Source organism: Balaenoptera acutorostrata, chromosome 19 (genome assembly GCF_949987535.1).
Source record: "Balaenoptera acutorostrata chromosome 19, mBalAcu1.1, whole genome shotgun sequence".
Taxonomy (NCBI): domain Eukaryota; kingdom Metazoa; phylum Chordata; class Mammalia; order Artiodactyla; family Balaenopteridae; genus Balaenoptera; species Balaenoptera acutorostrata.
The window spans coordinates 20,319,375-20,342,981 of record NC_080082.1 but is presented as its reverse complement, the minus strand read 5'-3'; the positions used below and the strand labels follow the sequence as shown (position 1 = coordinate 20,342,981).

The following is a 23,607-nucleotide window of genomic DNA, read 5'->3' as shown; positions in this document are numbered from 1 at the left end:
CATTACCCTGTGAAATGAAACCTTTGTCCATTCCTTGCTGAGGTCTGATTTTGGAATGGGCAAGGGAATAGAAGGAGTGACTTCGGCTAGCCATGTCTCTCTGAGCCTGTTTCCTCATCTGTAAAATGGAAGTTGAAAGGACTGTCCACCTCAAGCGGGTTGCTCTGAGGATCAAATGAGGTATCACAGGTAAAGGGCTTACAAGGCCTTATGATCATTTCTTTGTGTGGCCTTCTTGCTTCCTAGAAGCAACTCTGCACAGGAGGGGTCAGTGTGGCCATTTCAGGCCTAAGGAAACTGAAGCTCAAGGACATGAAGAAGCTAGTCTAGGTGACACAGCTGGAAAATGGTGGGGGTCAGGGATACACCCCAGGTGAGTCTTTCCAGGGCTCAATTTTAGATAATCTGCAGCTGGACAAAAAGACAAGGGTAGAGTCAAGTCCGCTCCTTCACGCCCACCCCTTGAATGGAGAGTCCATTCTACAGCCCCATAAACATCCCGGCTGCCCCTCCTCAGAGTTCTCTGGTTGAGCTCAGAGTCTGACTGTAGTGAGTGCTCAGCCTCTGATAGCTAATCTCAGTTTTAAATGCACAATCATTTTATATTAGAGTCCTTGGCAAGAGGGCATCAACCTCAGCTTGAGTGCTTAATGTAGTACTAATAACAGTAGCAGTATCCCCAGCTTTTGCAGAGCACTCCTTGCTGGCAGAGTTTCTGCACTTCCCCGTCCCCTGGCAGCGGGCTCCTGGGTGACCTCATCCACCTCATGGTACTGAGCAGCTTCCATACACTGACGGTCCCCAAATTTACATCTCCAGCTCCAGACTCTCCCTGAACTCCAGACTCTCCCTGAACTCCAGACTCAGATATCCAACTGTCCACCCCATATCTCCACTCGGTTGTCCACTCGGGTGTCTACAACGCATCTCAGATAGAACATGTCAAAACCTTACATCTTGACTCATAGACCCCACCCAAGCTGCCCGTCATCTTCCCCATCTCAGGAAATGGCAGCTCAGTCCTTTCATGTGCTCAAGCCCCAAACTTTCTCAGTTTTTACTGCTCTCCTTCTCATCTACCCCCAAACCAATTAATCTGAAAACAGTTTCACTTTCAAATCTGACCCCATCTTGCCACCTCCACCTCTAAGCCCCAGGACCAAGGACACCATCGTCATCACCTGTACCACTGTCCTAGCCTCCTAACTGGCCTCCTTGCCTCCCTCTTGTCCCCCTCCGGCCTATTCTGCCACAACCCTGGGAGCGTGGAAAAGGGAAGGATCTAGAGACTGAGTCTTGGGTTGGTTTCTGTATCTAGAAATCTTGCCAAGGAAAGAAAGCATGACCCCCAGAGTTGTCACCCATGGCACCCCAAAGTCAAGTACACTGGAGAGGACTGACTTGCAAAACAGCAATGTGTAAGGATGTTGCCATTTCTCTGCCAAGGGCTACCCTAGATTGGCTACCCCTCCTGCACCTGGAACTGTGCCCAGGGTGATTAGGAAAGGCTGGTCTTCCTCTGTGATGTCACCACAGAAGTGTGCAGGCCTGCACACTTCCCAGACAGGGGAGAGAGGCCCCAACAGAGAAGTCACATGCCCCATGGACCCAGGGGCCACCGACGGAGGAGACAGGATTCAAAAGCAGGGCTTCCGGGCCCAAGCCCAGGGCACTGGCCACGCTAGTCCCTCTGAGAGCTTGATACATTTTCACCTCCTAGAGTTCCTTCTATTTGCTTCTCTCTGCACTTAAGAACCGTGTCCTCCATTAGCCCCCAAACCATCAGCTTCTAAGGGCTGCTCCCTCTTCCCACCTGACCCCACCTAGACTACATGTCCGTAGGTGACCTCCAGGCCTTGCTTGAGAGAGAGTCATTCCAGAGCTTTCCTCTGCCCATCCGCCAGGCCCTTCAGCCACTGGATGATGTCTGTCTCCCCTAGGAATGTGGCTAAGGCTGGGGATGTAGTCTAATACAGTAAAAACAGCAAGAGCTGAAAGACGCAGGTTCAGAAACCATTGGAGCAAATGTATTTAAATCATCCAAGCCTCCATTTATTCAGCTATGAAATGGGATTATGAGACCTAGTTTCCAGGGTGACTGAGAGTTTGGTGAGCACACAGACGCTCAGTAAGAGTTTGTTCTATCTTTCACCTCTGGCTCTTGCATCCCACAACGAGAGCTGCAGAACTCACTCGGTCTTCCCTGCAGGGTCCTCCCAAGACCGTTTCAAGGGGAGATCACGTGTTCCCTCTCCCTTCCCAGCCAGCCCCAGGCTGGTGTTGAAACACAGCATGGCATGCTTGGTCACCTTCATCTGACAGGCTCTAATCAGGGGCCAGCCAGATGCCAGCCTTTCACCAGATCCCATCACAGGCACACAATGGGACAATGCAAGAAAACGTGTTCTCCCTACCTTGTAGACTGGATGTAAGAGGTCCTTTGCTGACCCTTTAGGACTTACCCTGGGACTCTACCCCAACTGCCTCACACCAGAGATGGAGAAACTAAGATGCAGATTGGGGACTAGACCAGGTCACCCAGCGTGTTTGTGGCTGAAACTTTGATGCTCCCAGCCTGACTCCACATAGAGTGCTCCTTCCACATGGAGCCTGCTCCCCTGTTCTCAGTGAAGATGTAGAGAAAGAGCAGCCCTCTTTTGAAAGCGAAACTGTGACAAAAGCCACGTCTTTTTCTTTTTTTAACAATAAAGACATTTATTATTTCCGCATAGGGAGGAAAGTCCTGAGATGGAACAGCTTTAGGGTTCTCAATTTCAGTGGTCAAGGATGGACATCATTAAGGACCCAGGTTCTTTCCATCTTCTTGCACCAACATTTTCTGCATTGCAAGATGACCCCTGTCGGGGACTTCCCTGGTGGTCCAGTGGCTAAAACTCTGTGCTCCCAACGCAGGGAATCTGGGTTCAATCCCTGGTCAGGGAACTAGATCCCACATGCAGCAACTAAGAGTTCACATGCCACAACTAAAGATCCCGCATGCAGCAATGAAGATCCTGTCTGTCGCAACTAAGACCCAGCACAGCCAAATAAATAAATATTAAAAAAAAAAAGATGGCCCCCATCAACCCAGGCAGTGACGCAACTTTTCCCAGAAGTCCCCCAGCACACCACCCCCATGTCTTATTGGCCAGAATTTAGTCACATGTCCACCCCTAAGCCAATCATACTGAGTGGATGGTAATACCAAGACTGGCTTACCAAGCTAGTCTTTAAAAGGACAAAGGTTGTTAGAACCTAGTCCCACCTCAGTCTAACATGGAGGCAGTGGACAGTCAGACTAGCAAACCCTTTCCCTCCTGCCTACTCAGTCCTTCCCCTCTGGTCCCCAAGACTCCAGGAGGACCTGTGAAAGTTAGGAGTGAGAACTGAACTCAGGAATTCCTTTTCTGGGGATTCTCTGGGGTTAGTTTTTTGTTTGTTTAGTAGAGATACCAGCTCACAAGAGTGAATACTTAAATATTCAGGGGATTCATGACCCGTTTAATCATTGGTAGCCAGCCTGAAATCCATCATGCTGGGAGTATTTACACCATGGAAATTGGCAACCAACACTACAAATCAGGGATTTTTCCTTTTTCTTTCTTTTTTTTTTTCCTGGAAAGCTGGTTTGCCAGCACACCACTGTATATAACATACATACAGAAAGGTGCACAAATCGTTAGTGTACAACTCAAATCTTCACAAACTAAGCACACTCAGATCAAGAAACACATCATAAGCTGCATCCCAGAACATCTACCATGTGCTTTTCCAGTCACTACCCCATGCCCAGGTCAACCACTGTCTTGACTTCTGTCACCATAAATTAGTTTTGCCTGTTTTTGACCTTTATACATTTGGAATCATACAGTATGTTCTCTTTTGTGTCTGGCTTCTTTTGTTCAACATTCCATTGTCAGATTCAACCACAGTATTGTATATAATTGTAGATCACTTATTCTCATCACCGTATAGTATTTCATTGTGTCAATATACCACAAATAACTTATCCATTCTACTTTAATGGACATCTGAGTAGTTTTCAGTTTGGGGCTATGAATGAATAGTGAACATTCTAGTAGAGTGCTGTCCAATAGAGCTTTCTGCAATAATGAAAATGTTCTATGTCTTCAATGCCCAGTATGATAGCCACAACCCATGTGCAGCTATTGAGCCCTTGAAATGTAGCTAGTGCAAATGAGGAACTGAATTTTTTTAGTTTAAGTATACTTGATTTACAATATTGTATTAGTTTCAGGTGTATTCAGCATAGTGATTCAGTATTTTTGCATTATAGGTTATTACCAGATAATAGGTATAATTCCCTGTCATACAGTATATCCTTGTTGCTTATCTATTTTATGTATAGTAGTTTGTATCTGTTAATCCCATATCCCTAATTTGTCCCTCTCCCCTTCCTTCTCCCCTTTGATAACCACAAGTTTGTTTTTTATATCTGTGAGTCTATTTTGCATATACATTCATTTATTTTTTAGATTCTACATATAAGTGATATCATATAGTATTTGTCTTTCTCTGTCTTATTTCACTAAGCATGATATTCTCTAGGTCCATCCACATTGCTACAAATGGCAGTATTTCATTCTCTTTATGGCAGAGTAATATTCCATTGTATATACACACCACATCTTCTTAATCCAATTGTCTGTTGATGGGCACTTGGGTTGCTTCCATGTCTTGGCTATTGTAAATAGTGCTGCTATGAACATTGGGGTGCATAAATCTTTCTGAATTAGTGTTTTCATTTTTTCCAGATATATACTCAGGAGTGGAATTGCTGGATTATATGGTAGTTCTATTTTCAGTATTTTAAGGAGCATCATACTGTTTTCCATAGTGACTGCACCAACTTACATTCCCAGCAACAGTGTACGAGGGTTCCCTTTTCTCCACATCCTCTCCAACATTTGTTATTTGTGGTCCTTTTGATGACAGCCATTCTGACAGGTGTGAGGTGATACCTCATTGTGGTTTTGATTTGCAATTCTCTAATAATTAGTGATGTTGGGCATTTTTCCTTGTGCCTGTTAGCCATCTCTATGTCTTCTTTGGAAAAAACGTCTATTCAAGTCTTCTGCCCATTTTTTGACTGGATTTTTTTTAATATTGAGCAGTATGAGCTGTTTGTATATTTTGGACATTAATCCCTTGTTGGTATCATCATTTTCAAATATTTTCTCCCATCCTGTAGGTTGTCTTTTCATTTGTTGACGGTTTATTTTGCTGTGCGAAAGCTTTTAAGTTTAATTAGGTCCCATTTGTTTATTTTGCTTTTACGTCTTTTGCCTTAGGAGACTGATCCAAGGAAATATTGCTCCAAATTATGTCAAAGAGTGTCCTGCCTATGTTCTCTTCCAAGAGTTTTATGGTTTCATGTCTTACATTTAGGTCTTTAAACCCTTTTAAAGTTTATTTTTGTAGTATACGGTGTAAGGGAATGTTCTAATCTCACTGTTTTACATGTGGCTGTCCAGTTTTCCCAGCACCACTTGTTGAAGAGGCTGTCTCTTCTCCATTATATATTCTTGCCCCCTTTGTCATAGATTGATTAACCATAGGTGTGTGGGTTTATTTCCAGGTTCTCTTTTCTGTTCCATTGATCTATGTGTCTGTTTTTGTGCCAATACCATGCTGTTTTGATTACTGTAACTTTGTAGTATAGTCTGGAATTTGGCAGGGTTATACCTCCAGCTTTGTTTTTTGGTGTTTTTTTGTTTGTTTGTTTGTATTTAATTTTATTGGAGTATAGTTGATTTACAATGTTGTGTTAGTTTCAGGTGTACAGCAAAGTGATTCGATTATATATATACATATATTCATTCTTTTTTAGATTATTTTCTCATATAGGTTATCACAGAATACTGAGTAGAGTTCCCTGTGCTATACAGTAGGTCCTTGTTGGTTATCTATCTTAGATATAGTAGTGTGTGTATCTGCCAGTTCTGTTCTTTTTTCTCAGGATTGCTGTGGCAATTTGGGGTCTTTTATGGTTCCACATAAGTTTTAGGATTATTTGTTCTAGTTCTGTCAAAAATGTCCTGGGTATTTTGATAGGGATTGCATTAAATCTATAGATTTCTTTGGATATTATGACATTTTAATAACATTAATTCTTCCAATCTAGGAGCATGGGATATCTTTCTATTTCTTTGAATCATCTTCAATTTTGAGGAACCGAATTTTAATTTAATTTTCATTAATTTAAGTAGCTACATGTGGCTAGTGGCTACCCTACTGGACAGCACTGTTCTAGTACATGACTTTTGGTGAACATATTGATGCATTTCTGTTGGAGAATTCATTCTGCCCAGAAGTGGAATTTCTGGGTTATAGGACATCCATGCATTTGGCTTTAATAGATAGAGCTAAACAGTTTTCCAGAGTGGCTGTACCAATCCACACTATCATCAATATATGATAGCTCTAGTTGCCCTACATCCTCACCAATGCTTGGTGTTGTCTGGATTTTTTCACTTTAGCCATTCTGGTAGATAGTAGAGATATTACCTTGTGGTTTCATTTGAATTTCTCTGGTGATTAAGTACAGTGTATTTAGCACCTTGGATATCCTCTTTTGTGAAGTGATTGTTTAAGCCTTTTGCCCACTTTTTCGTTGGGTCTTTTTATTACTGATTTCTAGGAGTTCTTTATATATTCTGACTACCAGTCCTGTGTTGGATATATTATTGCAAAAATCTTCTCCCTCTTTGTGGACTGCTTTTTTTTTTTTTTTTTTTTTTTTTTTTTGGCTGTGTTGGGTCTTCGTTTATGTGTGAGGGCTTTCTCTAGTTGCAGCAAGCGGGGGCCACTCTTCATCGAACCCGTGTCCCCTGCATTGGCAGGCAGATTCTCAACCACTGTGCCACCAGGGAAGCCCGTGGACTGCTTTTTGACTCTTATAATCGTGTCTTTGGATTCACAGATGTTCTTAAACTTTTATATATAGACTATTTATCTATTCTTGTATATAATTATTTGCTTTATGCATATTTAACTTCAAAATTTTCAGAAAATAAAATGATATGGAGCATACAGTTAGGAGATACCCTCTTGTACTCCTTAGGAGCAGAGGATTCTATTGCTGCACTTCAAAGAATACATTTTTACAATTGTGAAAGCCACGGTGGGCACCTTTTAAGTTGGATGGCAGCCTTGTTAAAGAGTTTTTGTCTATTACTGAAATTTCAGGTTTTAGGTTAAATGAAATTTAAAGGACTGATTGTGAAACAGTTTAAACTTTTTAAAAAAATCTCTCATTTTTTTCAAGATAAAAAAGTACCTCCAACACTTAAATACTGACAGTGATCCCAATAGTTTAAGGACTATTATAGTACATGTGGCTACTACACACGCACAGTATGTCACCAACACTGTCTAAACAATAAAAATCATAGCACTGGGGCACAGCGGCTCTCATTATCCTTGCGAGCGAACAGGATGATCAATTACACCTGAGCGATATTAGTGCGCTGGCGTATCTACCAAGTGTAAAATCCAGTTATCTAAAACAACATGACTATCAGATTCCCAGACAGTATGGAATTTCTGAGTTTGTATATTCAGAAACCTGTGGGTTGTTCCTTAAATTCTTTTAAAATAGGAATTACATTGAGCATTAAAAACACTGAACTAAGTAATGTAACCACCATAGTGGGTGAAGTTCAGTGTCTGGTTTAACAAATGTTTACTATCATTTCAAAATCAATTTCTGCTCAATCCTAGCACAGCCAGCATTTCTCCTGCAGTGACATTTATTTTTAAGTGCACAAGAATGAAAGGCCCAGCTATACACCACTGCCTTATTACAAGAGCCATGGGGAGGGGGAGCTGATGAAACACACACAAAAGGAGAAAGACACACACAGCATCATCCCTTTGTTCAACACCGGCTTTGATTTAGAGTAGAATGCAAAAAACATATTATAAAAACAGAATGAGGACCTGTTTCTAAGTGTAGTAGGTAACCAAGAACTATACTTCCACTGCAAAAATCTTTACAGGATTCAAGTACTAAAGTGACACTAATACTGAAACATAGGTAATCAGAGGTAGCAAAGGCACTGGTAATATGAGTCATCATCAAAAGACAGCCCAGGTAAATATCACACATTTCCTGTCAGCTGCTGCTAAGACTTGCATTTTTCGAACTGAAAAGGAATAGTGTGGGGCTTTTTACTTATCAATTATTTGAAGAAAGGCTGTCTTAGGTCCCCTCATTGAACATGAGACCTAGGTTACCAAATTAGTTTTCCTATATCATCACAAGATGTATTATACTCAGTTAATACTGTTTGACATTGAATTGCTATAATTGATGGTATGGCTACTCTCTTGGGTCTCCCGCAAAGAGCAAACCTACTGGAGTAAAACAGCTAATTGTGCAAAAATGGAGGATCCCATAAGGATGTGGAAGAAGGACACTTCTGTGTCTCAGGATCTATTATCTGGTTCCAGGCACCTGTACAGATTCCTCCCTGAGAAACATTCACCAGTGTCCTAGGGCAGGTTACAAATGATTTAGAAAGTCTTTCAGAACTTTCCCCTTGCTCCAGCCATGGCCTTGACCCTGTTCACATCTCAGTCCCTGTGCCCCCTGCCCACCTAGAAGCCCAATCTCCCACCAAAGATCTTTATTTTAATATAGTCCAACTTATCCGTTTTTTTCATGGTTAGTACCTTTGTATCCTGTTTAAACAATCCGAGGTCATAAAGATGTTCTACAGTGTTTTCCATTTGGAGCTTTACTGTTTTGCCTTTCACATTTAACACTATGTCTAGGGGTGTTTTTAAAGATTTTAAGGTTTAATTGTCATATACTGAGCACCTACTGTGTGCCAAGCATCCTGCTAGGCAGTGTGCTTTGATTATTTCAAAGAAATTGCTGTTCCCATTGTACAAATGAAGTGATAGAAGCTCAGAGGGGTAAACTGCCCCGAGGGCACCACCTGCAAGAGGCAGGGGCAAAATTCGAACCCAGGACTGTCTGTCTTACTTAGCCAGATCCTAGGACCAGATGCAGGTCAGCTCTGGTGGAAGAGCTCTGGGCTTCCTCCTGCCCTGAGGAAGATGGCTGAGGAGTGATCCTTCTCCCAGAGGACACTAGGACCATGCACCGTCTCAGGATACTGAATGTTGGTGAATAAAAGGCCTTAGAACTCGGGCTGGTTTGCCCCAGCTCAGGGCTGCAAAGCAATCTTGGGGGGTGGGCGTGGGGGTCCAAGGCTTGTCCCCAAACACTGCGTAATGTTTTTAGAAGCCCACATTCCCTGAACCACATGCTGAGAAACAATTCCAAAGCTCCACGGTTCAGTACGATGTTGTCAGTCATTTGAGATCATCAGGATGTATCATGGCCAAGAAGTATCTATCTTTGCCTGATCTACTAGTTTTTCTCATCCTACCTACTAAAGTGACATGTTATGTTAATAGTCTCCTGGTCTTAAACCATTCTGGCATTCCTGGAATAAGTCCTTTCTACTTATGATATATTATTTTTAATAACACTGCTGCCCTGGTGCTGGTTTCCCACATGCCATTGTATTCTAGGAGTTGAGGGAACCACTGTGGAGCAGGGGACAAAATCCCATCACCTCTAACATGTTCCAGAATCAGAACCCACAAAAGCAAATGGCCAAAACAAACCTCAAGGAAGATAGTACTTGGGATGGGGGCTCGGCCACTGTGGCCCAAGAACATACCTTTAGGCGGGTCCAGCTTGTGGTGGGATAGCTGAGGGTAATTTGCTGCATTCATGAATTTAACATTGTACATATCAATTATTCATGAACTTCTTGGAAAGTCCACATTGTAGTAAGTGGTCATTTTTCGAAGCCACGATTTTGAGTCTCATAATGCAAACTGGGATGTGACAGCTAATCCCCTAGCTGATGGGCGGGCCAAGCCAGCCCCCGCTCCCACCCAGCATCTGCTTCTCCACGCAGTTCCACTATTTCCTACCCATCGAGCAGGCACAGTGACTGCTGGTGTTATAAAAGCTTGTGTTCTCTGTGGAAAATAGCCTAAGAGCCAACTCTAGATAGGGACGGAAAAGGAGAGAAAATGAGTACAGGGCCATTGATGATTCTAGCAAGAAAAGGAAGAGTTTGGTGTGGGTTCAAGTAGAAAGTCTAACTCTGCCATGGCTTGGTTCCATAATGTCAGCCAGTTTACCACTTCCTCTGCAGAAGTAGGGAAAAGTGGTTTGTGACACTGTTTCAATGAGTTTTCCAGCCAACAAATAAATTGTTCATCAAACCAGAGATAAAACCTTAGTGAATGATGACAAGACAGTAAACTTAGGGAGTTTGGATATGTAGAGGTACATGTGAGTTAATTTTGGTGAGTTTATTTAAGTGGCAGAATCTATCTCAATAGTGGAATAAATCACTTTCATCTTATATTTATAGAATCATGAAAGGCCTGTGGGTGGTCATTTATATTTTTCCAGTTATATTTTAATGCAGTGGCTGAAAATCTTCCACTTGGCAATGGAGCACTCTCCTATTAAACCTGATGCATAAACAGAGGGAAGCAGAGCTACTCTGCATGACGTGAGAGCAGAGAACTCCATGATGTACCAAGACTTTCCCTCTCAGCCCTGGGGCACCTGTGTGGGAACTCTTGCTTTCCACAGTTTGAGAGGTTCATTTTAGTTGATTCATATACATGTTCCCAGTGCCTAGCATGTGTCCAGGCATAGAATAAGCACTTAGTGAGTACTGGTGAGTGGATGGATGGGTGGGTAGATGGATGGATGATTGAATATATGGATGGATGGATGCATGCATGCATGGATGATCAAGTGGATCCTGAATAGATACCTAGGTAGATAAATACATTAGGAGGGTGGATGATCGGTTGGTTGAGTGAATTTATGGAGGACTGATTAACAGGTGGGTGACTTCACATTCCAATCCTCCTTTCCACTATAACCTGCCCCACCTGTAATGCCACAAATGGCCAAGTAAAACGTGTCAGGGTCTTGACATGACATTAGCTGAATTCTTATAGAGCTACATCCCCATTGTAAGAAGAATCCTGAACACCAAGCAGCCTCTTCCTCATCCCCATAATCCCAATGTTCAGGGGCCATCCCACAGCCCCACCCCAGGAGCACCTCCTCCTTTCCTGAGCTCTGTTGGGACCTTACCACTCTGTACCCCTGCCCAGGCCCCTTCCTCCCTCCCCTGATCCTGTTCTGCTGGTTCATTCTTCAAGACCCAGCCCCTCTGTGTGGATGTCCCTGACCTGCTCCCGGTACTCTGACTCTCTCCATCACAGTCTCCTGGTAACTAGGTGATATCACCAAGTGGGCTGAGAGGCTGCCCAAAACAGAAGGGGAGGGGACTCAGAAGTGCCCAAGCAAGTGAGTCTGCCCTGCCACGTCCCCTGCCCCTGTCCCTGCTGGGAGGCTGAGACCAGCCATTGGTGAGCACAGGGAAGACGGTACCTGAATCCTGTTCCCCAGATTCCCTCCAATGACTTCAAGGCCTCACCCTAGTGGCTTCGGCAGTGGAGAAAGAGGTGAACTACTGAGGCCAGACTTGCCAGGGAAGTGGACCTATGACAAATGTCTTCAGAGTTTTTTGTGACAGGAGCCCTCAGTCAGATCTCAGTCCTCGGCCCCCCTTCTCCCTCTAGCCAGCGTCTCCCAAGGTGTGGGCAGGACTGGAGGCCTAAAGATGTTGGCTCAGCACTTCCAGTGTCTCGGTGCCCTTCCTTTGTCAGTGCTCCCAGGTGGCTTCAGGCTGCAAAGAGCACTTGCCTGAACCCAGACAGAGTGACTGCACAGCTGCCCACGCACTACACTCAGCAAGGAGTCAGTAGTGATGGTCTGCCTCAGTTTCCCTGCCCTGCACGTTCCCCACTGCTTCCCAGCCTGCAGCCAGCCCTGACCCCATCCCCCGACGCAAGCCTGGATCTCACTGCCTCGCCCACTGTGTTCACCTGGCTCCCACCTCCTCCCCACCCCTTTCAGACCCCTTCACCCACCCTGCAGGAAGAACGGCTCAAGAATAAACGTCTTTCAGACAAACAGCGAGCAGGTCCAGAGAGGGCAGGGGACAAACTCACTCTACAGCGAGTGAGGGGTAGAACTAGAACCAGGAATGGAGCCCCGTTCTCCTACCTCCACCTCCACCCCACGCAACTCTCTTCCCCTGCTCTGGGCCCTAGTGCATGGATTATCAGACACACCTGAGTTCCAATCCCAGCTCTGCCACAAAACTAGGTAGGCAAACTTCAGCTCACCAAGACTCAGTGTCCTTTAAATAGGGGTGACAATGGTTCCGCACAGAGAGGGGGCAAGCGCCAGACCCGGCCCCACACCCAGGCTGGGGTCATGCAGGGCCTCTGACTCACCTGTGGTTCGTAGTCCCAGCCTGGAGCAGAGGTCTGGAGGCGCGAGAGCTGGCTTCTGCCTGGCACAGCGGAGGCCCACGGATCCAGGCACCATCCCAGCCCCGAAGGGGACCTTGGGACCCCATCGGCAGAGTGGGGAGAACACCAGGGTTGTCGCTGAGGCCTGCTCAAAGGACGTCAGCTTGGCGCGGTGTAAGAACTCTCCTCAGGAGCATCCGCCCTTCAAGTGCTTTCAGCTGACCCCGGCTCCACGCTCCGAGGGCGGGAGCTGCGGGCTTCCCGCTTCCCGCTCCACGCTCCACGCCCCACGCCCCACCCTCCACGCTCCACCCTCCACGCTCCACGCTCCACCCTCCACGCTCCACGCCCCACCCTCCACGCTCCACGCTCCACGCCCCACCCTCCACGCTCCACGCTCCACCCTCCACGCTCCGCGCCCCACCCTCCACGCTCCATGCCCCACCCTCCACGCTCCACCCTCCACGCTCCACGCTCCACCCTCCACGCTCCACGCTCCACGCTCCACCCTCCACGCTCCACGCTCCACGCTCACGTGGACCCTCACAGCGGACTCGCTGGTGTCCTCCCACCCTGCGTCCAGTTCTGCAGCCAGAGGGCGCTCTTAAAACACTCTGACCGCGCCCCTTCATGTCTCCTCTCTGCCCTTGAGATAAAAGACAGTCTCTTGATTTGACCTTCATGGTGGGCCCCTGCCAGCCCTTCAAAACTCAGCAATGTTCGTTCAGCTGATGATATACCTTCACCCTGAATAAGACATAGGTCATGGCCTACTTTGACTACATGTTAAGGTGGCCCAGAAGAAGCCATGCATCGTTTTAGGGAGAGAAAAATTTTACTTTAGCAAGATCCCAAAAACATGAGCACCAGTGCACAGTGCCTGGTAGCCACAGAGTAGCATCTTGGCTAACAGCATGGGGCTTTTGCTGCCCACTGACCCGAGTCCCTCTTTGTGGGCTGAGTGACATTGGACAAATGACCTGTCTGAAGCCCAGTTTCTCCACCTGTTAATTGGGGATCCCATCATGGACCATCATAAGAATTAAATGAGATAATACAGTGCATGAAAAGTACCAAGCATGGTGCATGACACACAGTAGGTGTCCAGGAGATGATAGCTACTCATGCTGTATGTGGAGGGAGGGCCGCATCTCAGGGATGACCTGGTATCTTGAGGTACAATTTCCTCTTGATCATCAGCACCTTTGCAGAAGCTGCTTGGGAAGAAAGTCTAGGATAGGGGCAAAGCTTGCCTTACCCTCTGTCCTTTCCACAGCTGGTGCAGGGGGAGAGCGAGGCAGAGTGGTGGGAAGGGGGGCTAGCATCATGTTATTTCTCTGCAGTCATTTTTATCTTGTTGATGAAATGGACCCTGAATTTGCAAATTGGAAGAGTTTCCCTCATAATTTAAAGCAGCACCTACCTCCGCCGGTCGCAGGGACTGGAAGATTAACTTCCCCCTGTCCATGCAGGCGGACGCCTGCACCAACTGGCTCTATCTGCAGGCATGGGTGTTGCCATCTCCATGACTGGCTGGCGATGAGCCTGGCACTGCCACGAGGGCGAGGTTCTCATTTGCTGCTGAAGCAGGGGGAGGGAGAGGCGTCTTCAGGGTGACCCCATGGGACTGGCACCTCTGCAGCAGTTTCTGCGTGCTGAGCAGGTCAGGCATGCACACACAAATCCAACCCTAGGTTCTCATTCTGGGCACCTCCAGCCTTGCCATGGCCAGCTTTCTGGTAGCACATCTGCCTTGGATCGTGGGGTGACCAGTACATCCCAAACCATCGCAGCAGCTGGAACAGACTGAACAGGACAGTCGAGAGCAGTGTGGACCCCATACACTCCTACCCTCCCCAAGGAGGGCTGCTGTCTCTGACATTCCCAAGCCCTGCCATTGGCTTCAAAGGTGAGAGGAAGAGGGTGACATTGGTTGGATGGCCAGCTGGCTTGTACTTTATCAGAGAGAATACGGTAGCAGAATGACCACTGGCTCAGCTCTAGTCCAAGGCAAAGCCTGGTCACTGGCTCAGGAGTGAAAGCACGGTGGACTAGACGAGTGGTGGCCAAAAGCTTTGTCTCATGACCAGGGTAATCACTGTGTGAAGTGCTATGTTGAAAAGGATGCTGAGGCTGCCTCCTGGGCCAAACAGGAAGAGAATGATTATCACTTAGCCATATACTGGCTATATATGATTGCGGTGGGTTACTTAATATCTTTGAGCCTCAGTATCCTCACCTATAAAATGGGGAGAACATAGCTTCAGGGATGAAGTGAGCTCTCAGCACAGAACCTACACATAGTGGGGGGTCTCAAAACAGTGGTCTGTGTTTGGCCCTCAAAGAATCCCAGAAATCTGCTTACCCTGGCATTTTCATATTAGAGGGTCAGGAAGCACACATGCTCAGCCAAAGCCCAAGGGCAGCTCCCTCTCCCCAGTGAAGGCACCTGCAGGGGAGCAGCTTACAATGAACTTCAGCAAGCAAAGGCTTGGCTCTCAGGCTAGGATGACATTCTGGCCCAGGCAGTAGGGCCTCGAGGCCAGCCCCTCCTAATGAAGGTCAGTAGGCTGCAAGAGCCACCAGCATGGGCCAGAACTGCTGGCAGGGCATGTTCATAGCTCAGGCAAAGGCCCCAAGTTCATGCTTCACCTCCCTGTCCCTGACATGGGCTGAGTGTGGGAGAGGCTTTTGGAGATGGTGCTGGAAAGGGATGGGAAGGTACAGGAGGCCACAGTTGAGTTTCTACCTTCTGATTTGCTTAAGTCCATGCCCTCACCTGGGAACAAAGCCCTCCTACAACGACCCAGGGAGGTAACCATCCACACTCTGCTTGATTACCACTCAAGACAGAGACCTCATTCCCTGGAGGCAGCTCAGGGCCTCCCTGCCACTTCCCCATCTGGTCTCAAGGCTGCAGCCACTCACTCAGTACATGGCTTGGGCACCTTTGGTGAGCCCAGGCCCAGTGCTGAGCTTGAGGACACAGAGAGCGATCAAACACAAGCCCTGGAAACCATACATAATCATATGCGACAAATGCAGAACAGGGACTGGGACACAGGCTCTGGGAGGACAGACAGGGGGACCGCTTTCAGAACAGGGCCCAGGAAAGCTTGCCCCTGACCCTGTGGCTCACTGAGTATCTCAAGCTGGCTCCCTATGGCTGTCCAGAGATGGGACCTGCACCCTCAGGAAGGGCTCATGCCTGGGGCAGGGGACAGTGGAGAGTGAGCTCGGGACTTTGAAGCTTGGGCCTGAGTTCTCACTCAGCTCAACCACAGAGTAACTGAGTGGCCATGGGCTGGTCACCTACCAGTGCTGAGCATCAGTCCACGCATCTGTAAAAGGGGAAAACCACATCCCTGCCCAGCTGAGTGGGAGGGAACTAAGGGGCAGTCACAGACACTCACTAATGTGGTGCTAGCTCTCCCTGAGCGAGGCAGCAAGTGCCCATGGATGGTCCTGGCTGATTCTAACCCTTCCCTGGGACCCCAGCCCCCAGGGCTCCATCATCTTATGGGAGGACAAAGCCATCATGGGCCCCAGAAGCTTCCTTTAGTAGGGCTCACAGGGACCCACCATACCACACCCCTTCCTAGAAGCCCCTTCCCACCTCTTTGCACCTTTGTCCTTGTTCTTCCCCTGCCTGGAATACCTCCTAGCTTCACCTCCTCTGGGAAGCCTTCCCTGATCTAATCCAACCCACTGTCATGTCTGGGTCAGTTACTGCTCATAACCCCAGGCCTGCCTGATTTCCCTGGAGTCCCCTCGGTAGGTTTCGCCCCTGAGGCAGGAGACCAGTGTTGGAGGCCAGCACATCTGGTCCTCATACTCTGACCCCTGTGTATCCCCCATCCCTTCCCAAGACTTTGATAAAGTCATGCTGACCTTCCAACCTCATGTCTTGGTGGAATAGAGTCCTTGTCTAGCACTGAGTCAGGTTCAGTGAGTTCAAGCCTCAGCTCTGCCGGTAATTTGCTGTGTGACCTTGAGCAAGTCCACTGCCCTCTCTGAGCTTCCTTTTTCCTTTCTGTGAGTTGGTTGAGCTCCTAGGCCAGAGGCTTCAGAGGAGAGGCGAGGAGGTCAGCCCTCATTAGCAGAGGCTCCTGCAGGCAGGGGGGCGAGGCGCTGCTCCCCTCCTCCCTGGAAGGAGCAGTCAGGATAGAGACCTGAATATCCTCCATTTATTTAGGGATGAATAACTCACAGGGAAGCAGGGAGGGAGGAGGAAGGTGTGGGGCAGGGTCCGTGCCCCGGCTCAGTGTCCTCTCTCTCTCTATCCACAGTAGCTCGATACAACCGCACCAGCTACTTCTACCCGACGTTCTCAGAGAGCTCAGAGCACAGCCATCTGCTTGTGTCTCCTGTGCTGGTGGCAAGCGCAGTCATAGGCGTGGTCATCATCCTCTCCTGCATCACCATCATCGTGGGCAGCATCCGCCGGGACAGGCAAGCCCGGCTCCAGCGGCACCGCCACCGCCATCGCCGCCACCACCGCCACCACCATCGCCGCCGCCGCCGCCGCCATCGAGAGTACGAGCACGGCTATGGTGAGCTGCCGCCCACCCCAGGCCCTGGGACCCCTGTAGCCCAGAAGGCATCAGGGAGGTGGCAGCTCTGCCATGGGTGGCGCAGGGTGGTCAGAGGAGGCATCCTCGAGGTCATAAGTAATCAGGAAGAGCTCAGAGGCACTCACCATGTCTCAGTGGCATAAGAAGCCCAGTTGTCTGCCAAGGGTGAGGCTGAAGGTCAAAGGGAGAGTGTGGTGCTCCCTCCCCAGCCCTGGCCACTGTGAGACCAGGCCTGCCTGTTCCTACCCTTGTATCACCAGCCTGACCCTTGCAGAGTGCAGGGCTCCTGCTCAGAGCAGGCCCACCCCCAACAAGGAGCCCAGGTACCACCCTCGACCTCACCCCACCCCAGGATGTGGCTGGTCGGGCCCAGGACGGCCAGCATGCCCACCTCACATAACTAGACCCGTGCCCTCCACTCCTCCTGCTCCTCCCCAGGCACCTCTTTCATGCTCCTTCCTGGCTCTGCACCTTTGCATATGCTCTTCCCTATGCCCAGAATGCCATTCCCCATACTTCCCCACCTGACAAAAGCCTACTTGTCCTTCCAGACCTGGCTCAAATACCACCTCCTTTTGGAAGTTTCTCTGGCCCCTCCTCACCCACCCCCCGCCAGGCAGGGTTGACCCCCATTCCCTGTACTTCCTTAGCATTGTACCCACACTCCCATCAGTACCCCGACACAGGATGGCTGTGTTGCATCGGTGAAAGCAGGAGCTGCATGTAGCTCTCCCAGAGTTGAGCTCACAGCCCAGAACAGGACCTGGCCCAGAAGAAGTACTCCGCGGGCAAGGGAAGGAACCACTTCATTTCATCCTCACAGCAAGAGCTGTGTTAGCCCATTTTAAAGACTGGGAAGCTGGAGGGACTTGTTGAATGGCCTGAGTGCCCCCGAGCCTGCGCCTCGTACTCAGAGCCTAGGAGAGATGCCCACAGGAGTTCCCTAGATTAAGGTTGAGAGGTCAGCCTTGGCCTTGAGGAGAGAGATGGACCTAGGGGCAGGCTAGTCCATCCTGAGTCTGTGGCGGAGCCACAGGGCCGGTGCCACATGAGCAAGGCCCTGTCCCTGACATCAGAGCAGGTGGGGTGACAGCAGGCCACAGCCAGGCCAAGTCTGGGATCAAGCCTCTGCTTACCCACCCCCTCGCTCCGCTGACTCACAGCAGCCCTGCAGCCCTGTTACCGTGGAGACCCCTCTGTGGGGCTCCCACCTCTCTGCCCACTTCTATTCTCAGCTCTGGCTTTGGCACCTCCTTGGGGCCTCAGCAGGGCGCCTGGAGGTGCTGATGCCCTTACACCACCTTCTAGCCTTCAGGGGGTGCACAGGGGCTGCGAGGAGCCTTGGAAAGGAGCCAGGGAAGAGGGGACATGAAAGCAGCAGAGCACCAACAAACACCATCCTAGTGGCCCTGGGGACCCTCTGTCCTTCAGATGCCCTCCCCCTGGCTCTAGTGACTCAGCCTCTCCCAGGCTCTCTCCCACTGCTCTGGCTGCTCCTTCTCAGACTTTTTGGTGGATTCCTATTCTCTGAGGAGAGGAATGTTAAGGTCCCTCAGAGCCCAACCCTGGGCCCTAGCTCCTCTCTCTGTACCCACCCCATCTGTACCCATGTCCATCTCATCCACCTGCCTCATCCATCCAAGTCTCAGAGGCACCTCAGACCCAGGGGGTCCAAAACAGCCTTCATCTTCTACTTCTTACTGCACAACCTCAGGAAAGTTGCTTAACCTCTGTGAGTCATCTGTACAATGGGTACACAGGGACCCACCCCAAAAAGTTATTGTCAGGACTAAATTAGCACAGTACCTGGCTTATGAGTAAGTGCTCAGTAAATGTTAACTATTTTCATGATCTCTCCCTACCACTCCGAGAAAACCTACTCCGGGGCCACTTCACTAATGCTACAACCTCCACACCTGCCAGCCACTGGCCTGGCACCTCCAAGGCATTCTCCACAAGACAGCCAACATGACTGAATTGTGACTCTACTCAGCACTACTCAATGGCTCCCCATTGCCCTCAGGACAAAGTTGGTCCTCCTCTGTCTGCCCACAGGGCCCTTCTGTAGGCTGGTCAGGTGCAGAGAGAGGAGCCAATGAATGTTTGAGAATGAATGAAGGAGTGAGTGAATGAGAGAGACAGAAAGACCGAGAAAGAAAGAAAGGAAGGAAGGAAGGAAGGAAGGATGGAAGGAAGGAAGGGAGGGAGGGAGGAAGAAAGGGGGGCAGAGAGAGAGAGAGAGAGAAAGAGAAAGAGAGAGGGAGGGAGGGAGAGGAGGGAGGGGAGGGAGGGGAGAGGGGGGAGGGGGGAGGGGGGAAGGAAGGAAGGAAGGGAAATTCTCCTTCCATAAGATGGAAATACCTTGAGCTTTAGGAGACAGATCTGGTCCCCTTTCACTTGCTGGGGCTTTAGAGCAAGTGGCTTTATGTCCCATTCGTCATCTGCGGGAAGGGAGTAGCCACTGTCCCCCTCTCACAAATTGCTGAGGGTGAATGAGATGGTGAGGCTAGAGCACAGAGGTGCTCATGGATGCAAATTCCTCTTTCCCCCTCTCCCGGGCCTGTCAAAGGTTGTTAACCTTGGATTTGGGCTGAATAATGAACCGAAGTATATCTTAGCTTGGGTAAATAAGGGAAGAGGGAGATTCGGGTCTCCCTGGACCATTTGGGTCTGTGCTGATGTTGAAGACAGGCAAGGAAAGGAGATAAGAAAGGAATTTGGGGAGTTCAAATAGGGTGTGTGTGTGGGGAGGGGGTTCTTTCCAGCTGTTCCTCAGGACCTCCACCCAGCTGGATGTCTGGGACTGACCTGGGTCATCTCAGGAATGGGGTCTGGGCTAGGTGAGTGCCTCAGGGAAGCCTCAGTTTCCCTGAGACGCTCAGCCTCTGGGGGGCCCAAGAAAAGCAACCCAGGGAGAGAGGGTAACAGCAGCGTGGTTCGGCCCGGTCAGCTCTCAGACCTGCCCACCAGGAAACAGCCTTAGCTTTCCCGAGGTCTGGACAGCCATAGCCCCCCCACCACTGGCACTGCAAGGGGGGCCTTCCCCGCAGCAACACTGGCAGGGACGGGATCCCGGCACCAGAGCCCAGTGGCCTCAGTTCCACTTCTGTCCTCACGCACTTATTTCATGTCTTCCTCTCTCCTGAGTTTCTTCCCCAATTTCTTCCCAAAATTCTCATCCTTCAGCTGGTGCCCTAAAAGGAAACAAATCTCATTTCAGCTCCTTCTTACAGCATATGTTATTGGGTTCCTTTTTCCTAGTAGAAAAGTAATATGTGTTCATTGAAGAAAACCTTTAAAATACAGAAAATATAAAGAAGAAAATAAGGGTTCTGATCCTGTCCTCCAGACAGAGCCGCTGTTAACATGTCTGGAATATTTTCTTCCGAGAGCTTTCTCGATGTCCAAAGATAACCCTGGGACTGCACCTGCAGATAGTGTTTCATATCCAGATTTTTCCATTCATTGCTGTATCGAGGTGAGAAAAAGAGATTTGGGGAGTAGAAAGAGCAATCTTTGGGGTCTACAGACTATGCATGAATTCCAGCTCCACATTCTGCCAGCAATGCGACCCTGAGCCTCTGGCTGTAGAATGGAAAGGGCAACTGCAACAGTGCTGCTGACCTCAAAGAAAGGTTATGAGCCCCACCCCAGACAGACAAGCCCCGCCCCTGATGTTACGCCCTGCCCTCTGAGGGGAGGAGCCACCTGGGAACCCGTTGGAGGTGGGGGGGAGACCTCATGTCTCAACCAGTTATCCTTGCAGTTCCCACTGTCCGCCCACCCCGACCCCCCCTCTACCAGACCTGTCAGAAACTGGGAGGTGGAGGAGCCGGGACATCCAGCCACTCTCGGCCCAACCAGTAATTTGCTGTGTGGCCTCCAGCAAGACACTGAGCCTCTCTGAACCCCAGCTGTAGAATGAGAAGATTGTACTCCATAGGCATTTCCCAAGCAGTGTTACTAGGTCTCAGAAAATAAGATTCCGTGGCCAAATGCTGCACAAGCACAGTTAAATGTGTTTCTCAGCTGTGGGACATTTCAGAGCCTTTGATGTACTATGTGATAAAAACAAAAACAAGAACAAACAAAAAAACCCAGAAGAGAGTCTAGTATATGAAGTCACCAGGAGTCATCAGAGAAACCCCTTTTCTCCCTGGGATACCTTAAGGGAGGGAGGCCTGACCCCAGAGACCTCTGCTGTCCTCATTCCCTGACACTTCCTCCCCATTTTTTGTGCCCCAGCCCTTCTCCACAGCTCAAAGCTTCCTGTTCACACTACAGTCTTCTTTCACAACTCCCCCCTCTTGGCTCAAGCTGTTCTGTTCCCTCTGCCAGGCCTGCCCCTCTTCCCCTGGCTGATTTCTAGACAAGATTCAGCTCTGGGAGCCCTTCCCCCCAGGAAGCCTTCCCTGCCCTCCAAGCTGGGTCAGGCCCGTCTCTGCTCCCACAGCCCCAGTGCAATATCTATCAAAGCTTGTGACATGCTGCCCACTACCAGGCTGTCTGCAGGACCGGCTGCTCACTACCCTGGGAGCCCCACCAGGGCAGGGCCAGCTCTGCTTCCTCTCTGTGACCCCCATGCCCAGCAGGGCACTGGCGCTCATATTCTGGGGCTGTTGCTGACGGAATGAAGGCAGCCCTCCTTGGTGAGGGGCAGGATGGTGAGTTGGAGAGAACAGAATCTCAGTGGCCTCAGGCAGACCTGTGAGGACCCTCCCTGGCACCAGCCTGAGGCCCAGGCTGAATGTCCGTTCCCTGCAGTGTCCGACGGGCACACGTATAGCCGCTCGAGCCACAGGACACGCTACACCTGCAGCCCTGCTGAGGACTGGCCTCCACCCTTGGACCTCAGCTCTGATGGGGACGTGGATGCCATGGTGCTCCGAGAGCTGTACCCAGATTCTCCACCAGGGTAAGGAGGCCTGAGAGGACAGGGCTCTGGGCAAGAATCCCCAGCCCCCATGGGAAACAGCAACACCCCAGATGGAATAAATGCAGAAAACGTCTGCTCAGTGGGCGTGGCCATCTCCTCACCCTCTTGACCAAGCTGGTCCCTGTAAGGTGGGGTGTGACTCAGCAGATGTCCCTGAGAGACACTCGAAAAGGAAAAAGGAAGAAACGTTCAGCTCCTTCAGGCTGGGTGAAGAGGTGAGGTGGGAGGTCCAGGCCCCAGCCCCTTAGTTTGCACCCCCAAAGCCCAAATCACATCCACTGGGATAGGCATCATTGTGTCCAGACTGCACTCGTGGCCATCAGGTGGCCCTGTCCCATGGGGGGGATTCTTCCCCGGGGAGCCTTTGGGTCCTGTCCTGTCCTGCCAGCCACCCTCAGGCACATCGCCACCAGTTTGTACCTGAAAAGAGGAGTCTGGGCCTCCATCACTTCCCCGCCAGGAGACCACTTGGGCCCCAGAAAGAGCCCCATCCTCCCCATCACCCTTTACCCTCTGCCCCCAGGGGCACTGGGAGGTATGAACTTCACCTGCAGGTGGGTGCTTTTTCGCCCTGCAGCCATGGGCCCCAGGGGCACCTTCCTAACCCTGGAAGGGCCACTTCGGGGTGACTTGAGACCCAGAAGTGTCTGGCAGCCTGAGGCTGCTCCCACCAGCACCACCCACGCTCGGTGGCCAGCCTGCAGATGCTCCAGCAGCAGCGGCTACGGTTCTGAGCGATCTGAGACCCAGAATTCGGTGGCTCGCTCACTCACGTTCACACGGAACACCGGGGCTGAGTCAGGGCCAGGATCCAGGTCTCGGTGGTTCCAGGGTGCCCCTCCCCAGGGAGTAGAGGGGTTTCATCGGATTCAGCGTGACAAAGGCCTGACCTGGTCCATGTCGGGGCAGCTTGTCGCTGTGGCTAGGCCCCCGGCCCTCGGGGCCGACCCCGCCACCCACCACTGAAGCCGGCTTGCACAGGGCCCTGAGGGAGCCTCTTCTCTTGCAGTTACGAGGAGTGTGTGGGGCCGGGGGCCACTCAGCTGTACGTCCCCACGGACGCTCCGCCCCCCTACTCGCTGACCGACTCCTGCCCCGCGCTGGACCGCGCCCTGGATGCGGGCAGTGGCCGCAGCCCCGGCCAACACCAGCAGGCACAGAGACCGCAGCGCCAGAGTGGCCTCCGCACCATTTCCATGGACACCCTGCCGCCTTATGAGGCCGTGTGTGGGGCCAACCCCCCCCCATCGGGCCTGCTGCCACTGCCGGGACCAGAACCAGGGCCGAGGAGCTCCCAGGACTCACCCACCCCAACCCGGGTCCCAGCCTCAGGCCCAGAGAGGATTATATGAGGGACCCAGCGGCCGGGTCCTGTCAGTCCCTCAGGGCTGAGCCACACCTTTCAGGCACGCAGGGGCGCGCACGCACACACACGCGCGCACACACACACACACACGTGCATACACACACGCACATGCACACACGTGTGCACACAGATGTGCACACACGGCACCCCCACATGCACACATGTACACACAACTTGGACACACGCACACACTGACGCACCCATGTGCGCACACACATCCAGACACGCCCCACACGTGTGCAGACGTGCACACACATAGGCCCACACACACACACACACAATCCCATCTGCGAAGGTTTCATTATAAAGGAAGCTCTCCCGACCTCCCAGTC

The 23,607-nt window shown here is 50.2% G+C and overlaps 1 protein-coding gene across 1 annotated transcript in view; it reads left to right on the top strand.

Moving 5' to 3' along the window:
- The window catches only part of BEAN1 (brain expressed associated with NEDD4 1), a 37,491-nt gene extending 14,230 nt beyond the window's left edge, over positions 1–23,261 (top strand). Inside the window, exons 3-5 of the mRNA XM_057533687.1 lie at positions 16,689–16,952; positions 21,738–21,888; positions 22,919–23,261. Of these exons, the coding sequence (XP_057389670.1) occupies positions 16,689–16,952; positions 21,738–21,888; positions 22,919–23,261 (758 nt within the window). The remainder of the gene's footprint in view (positions 1–16,688; positions 16,953–21,737; positions 21,889–22,918) is intronic.
- The last annotated feature ends 346 nt before the right edge of the window (positions 23,262–23,607 follow it).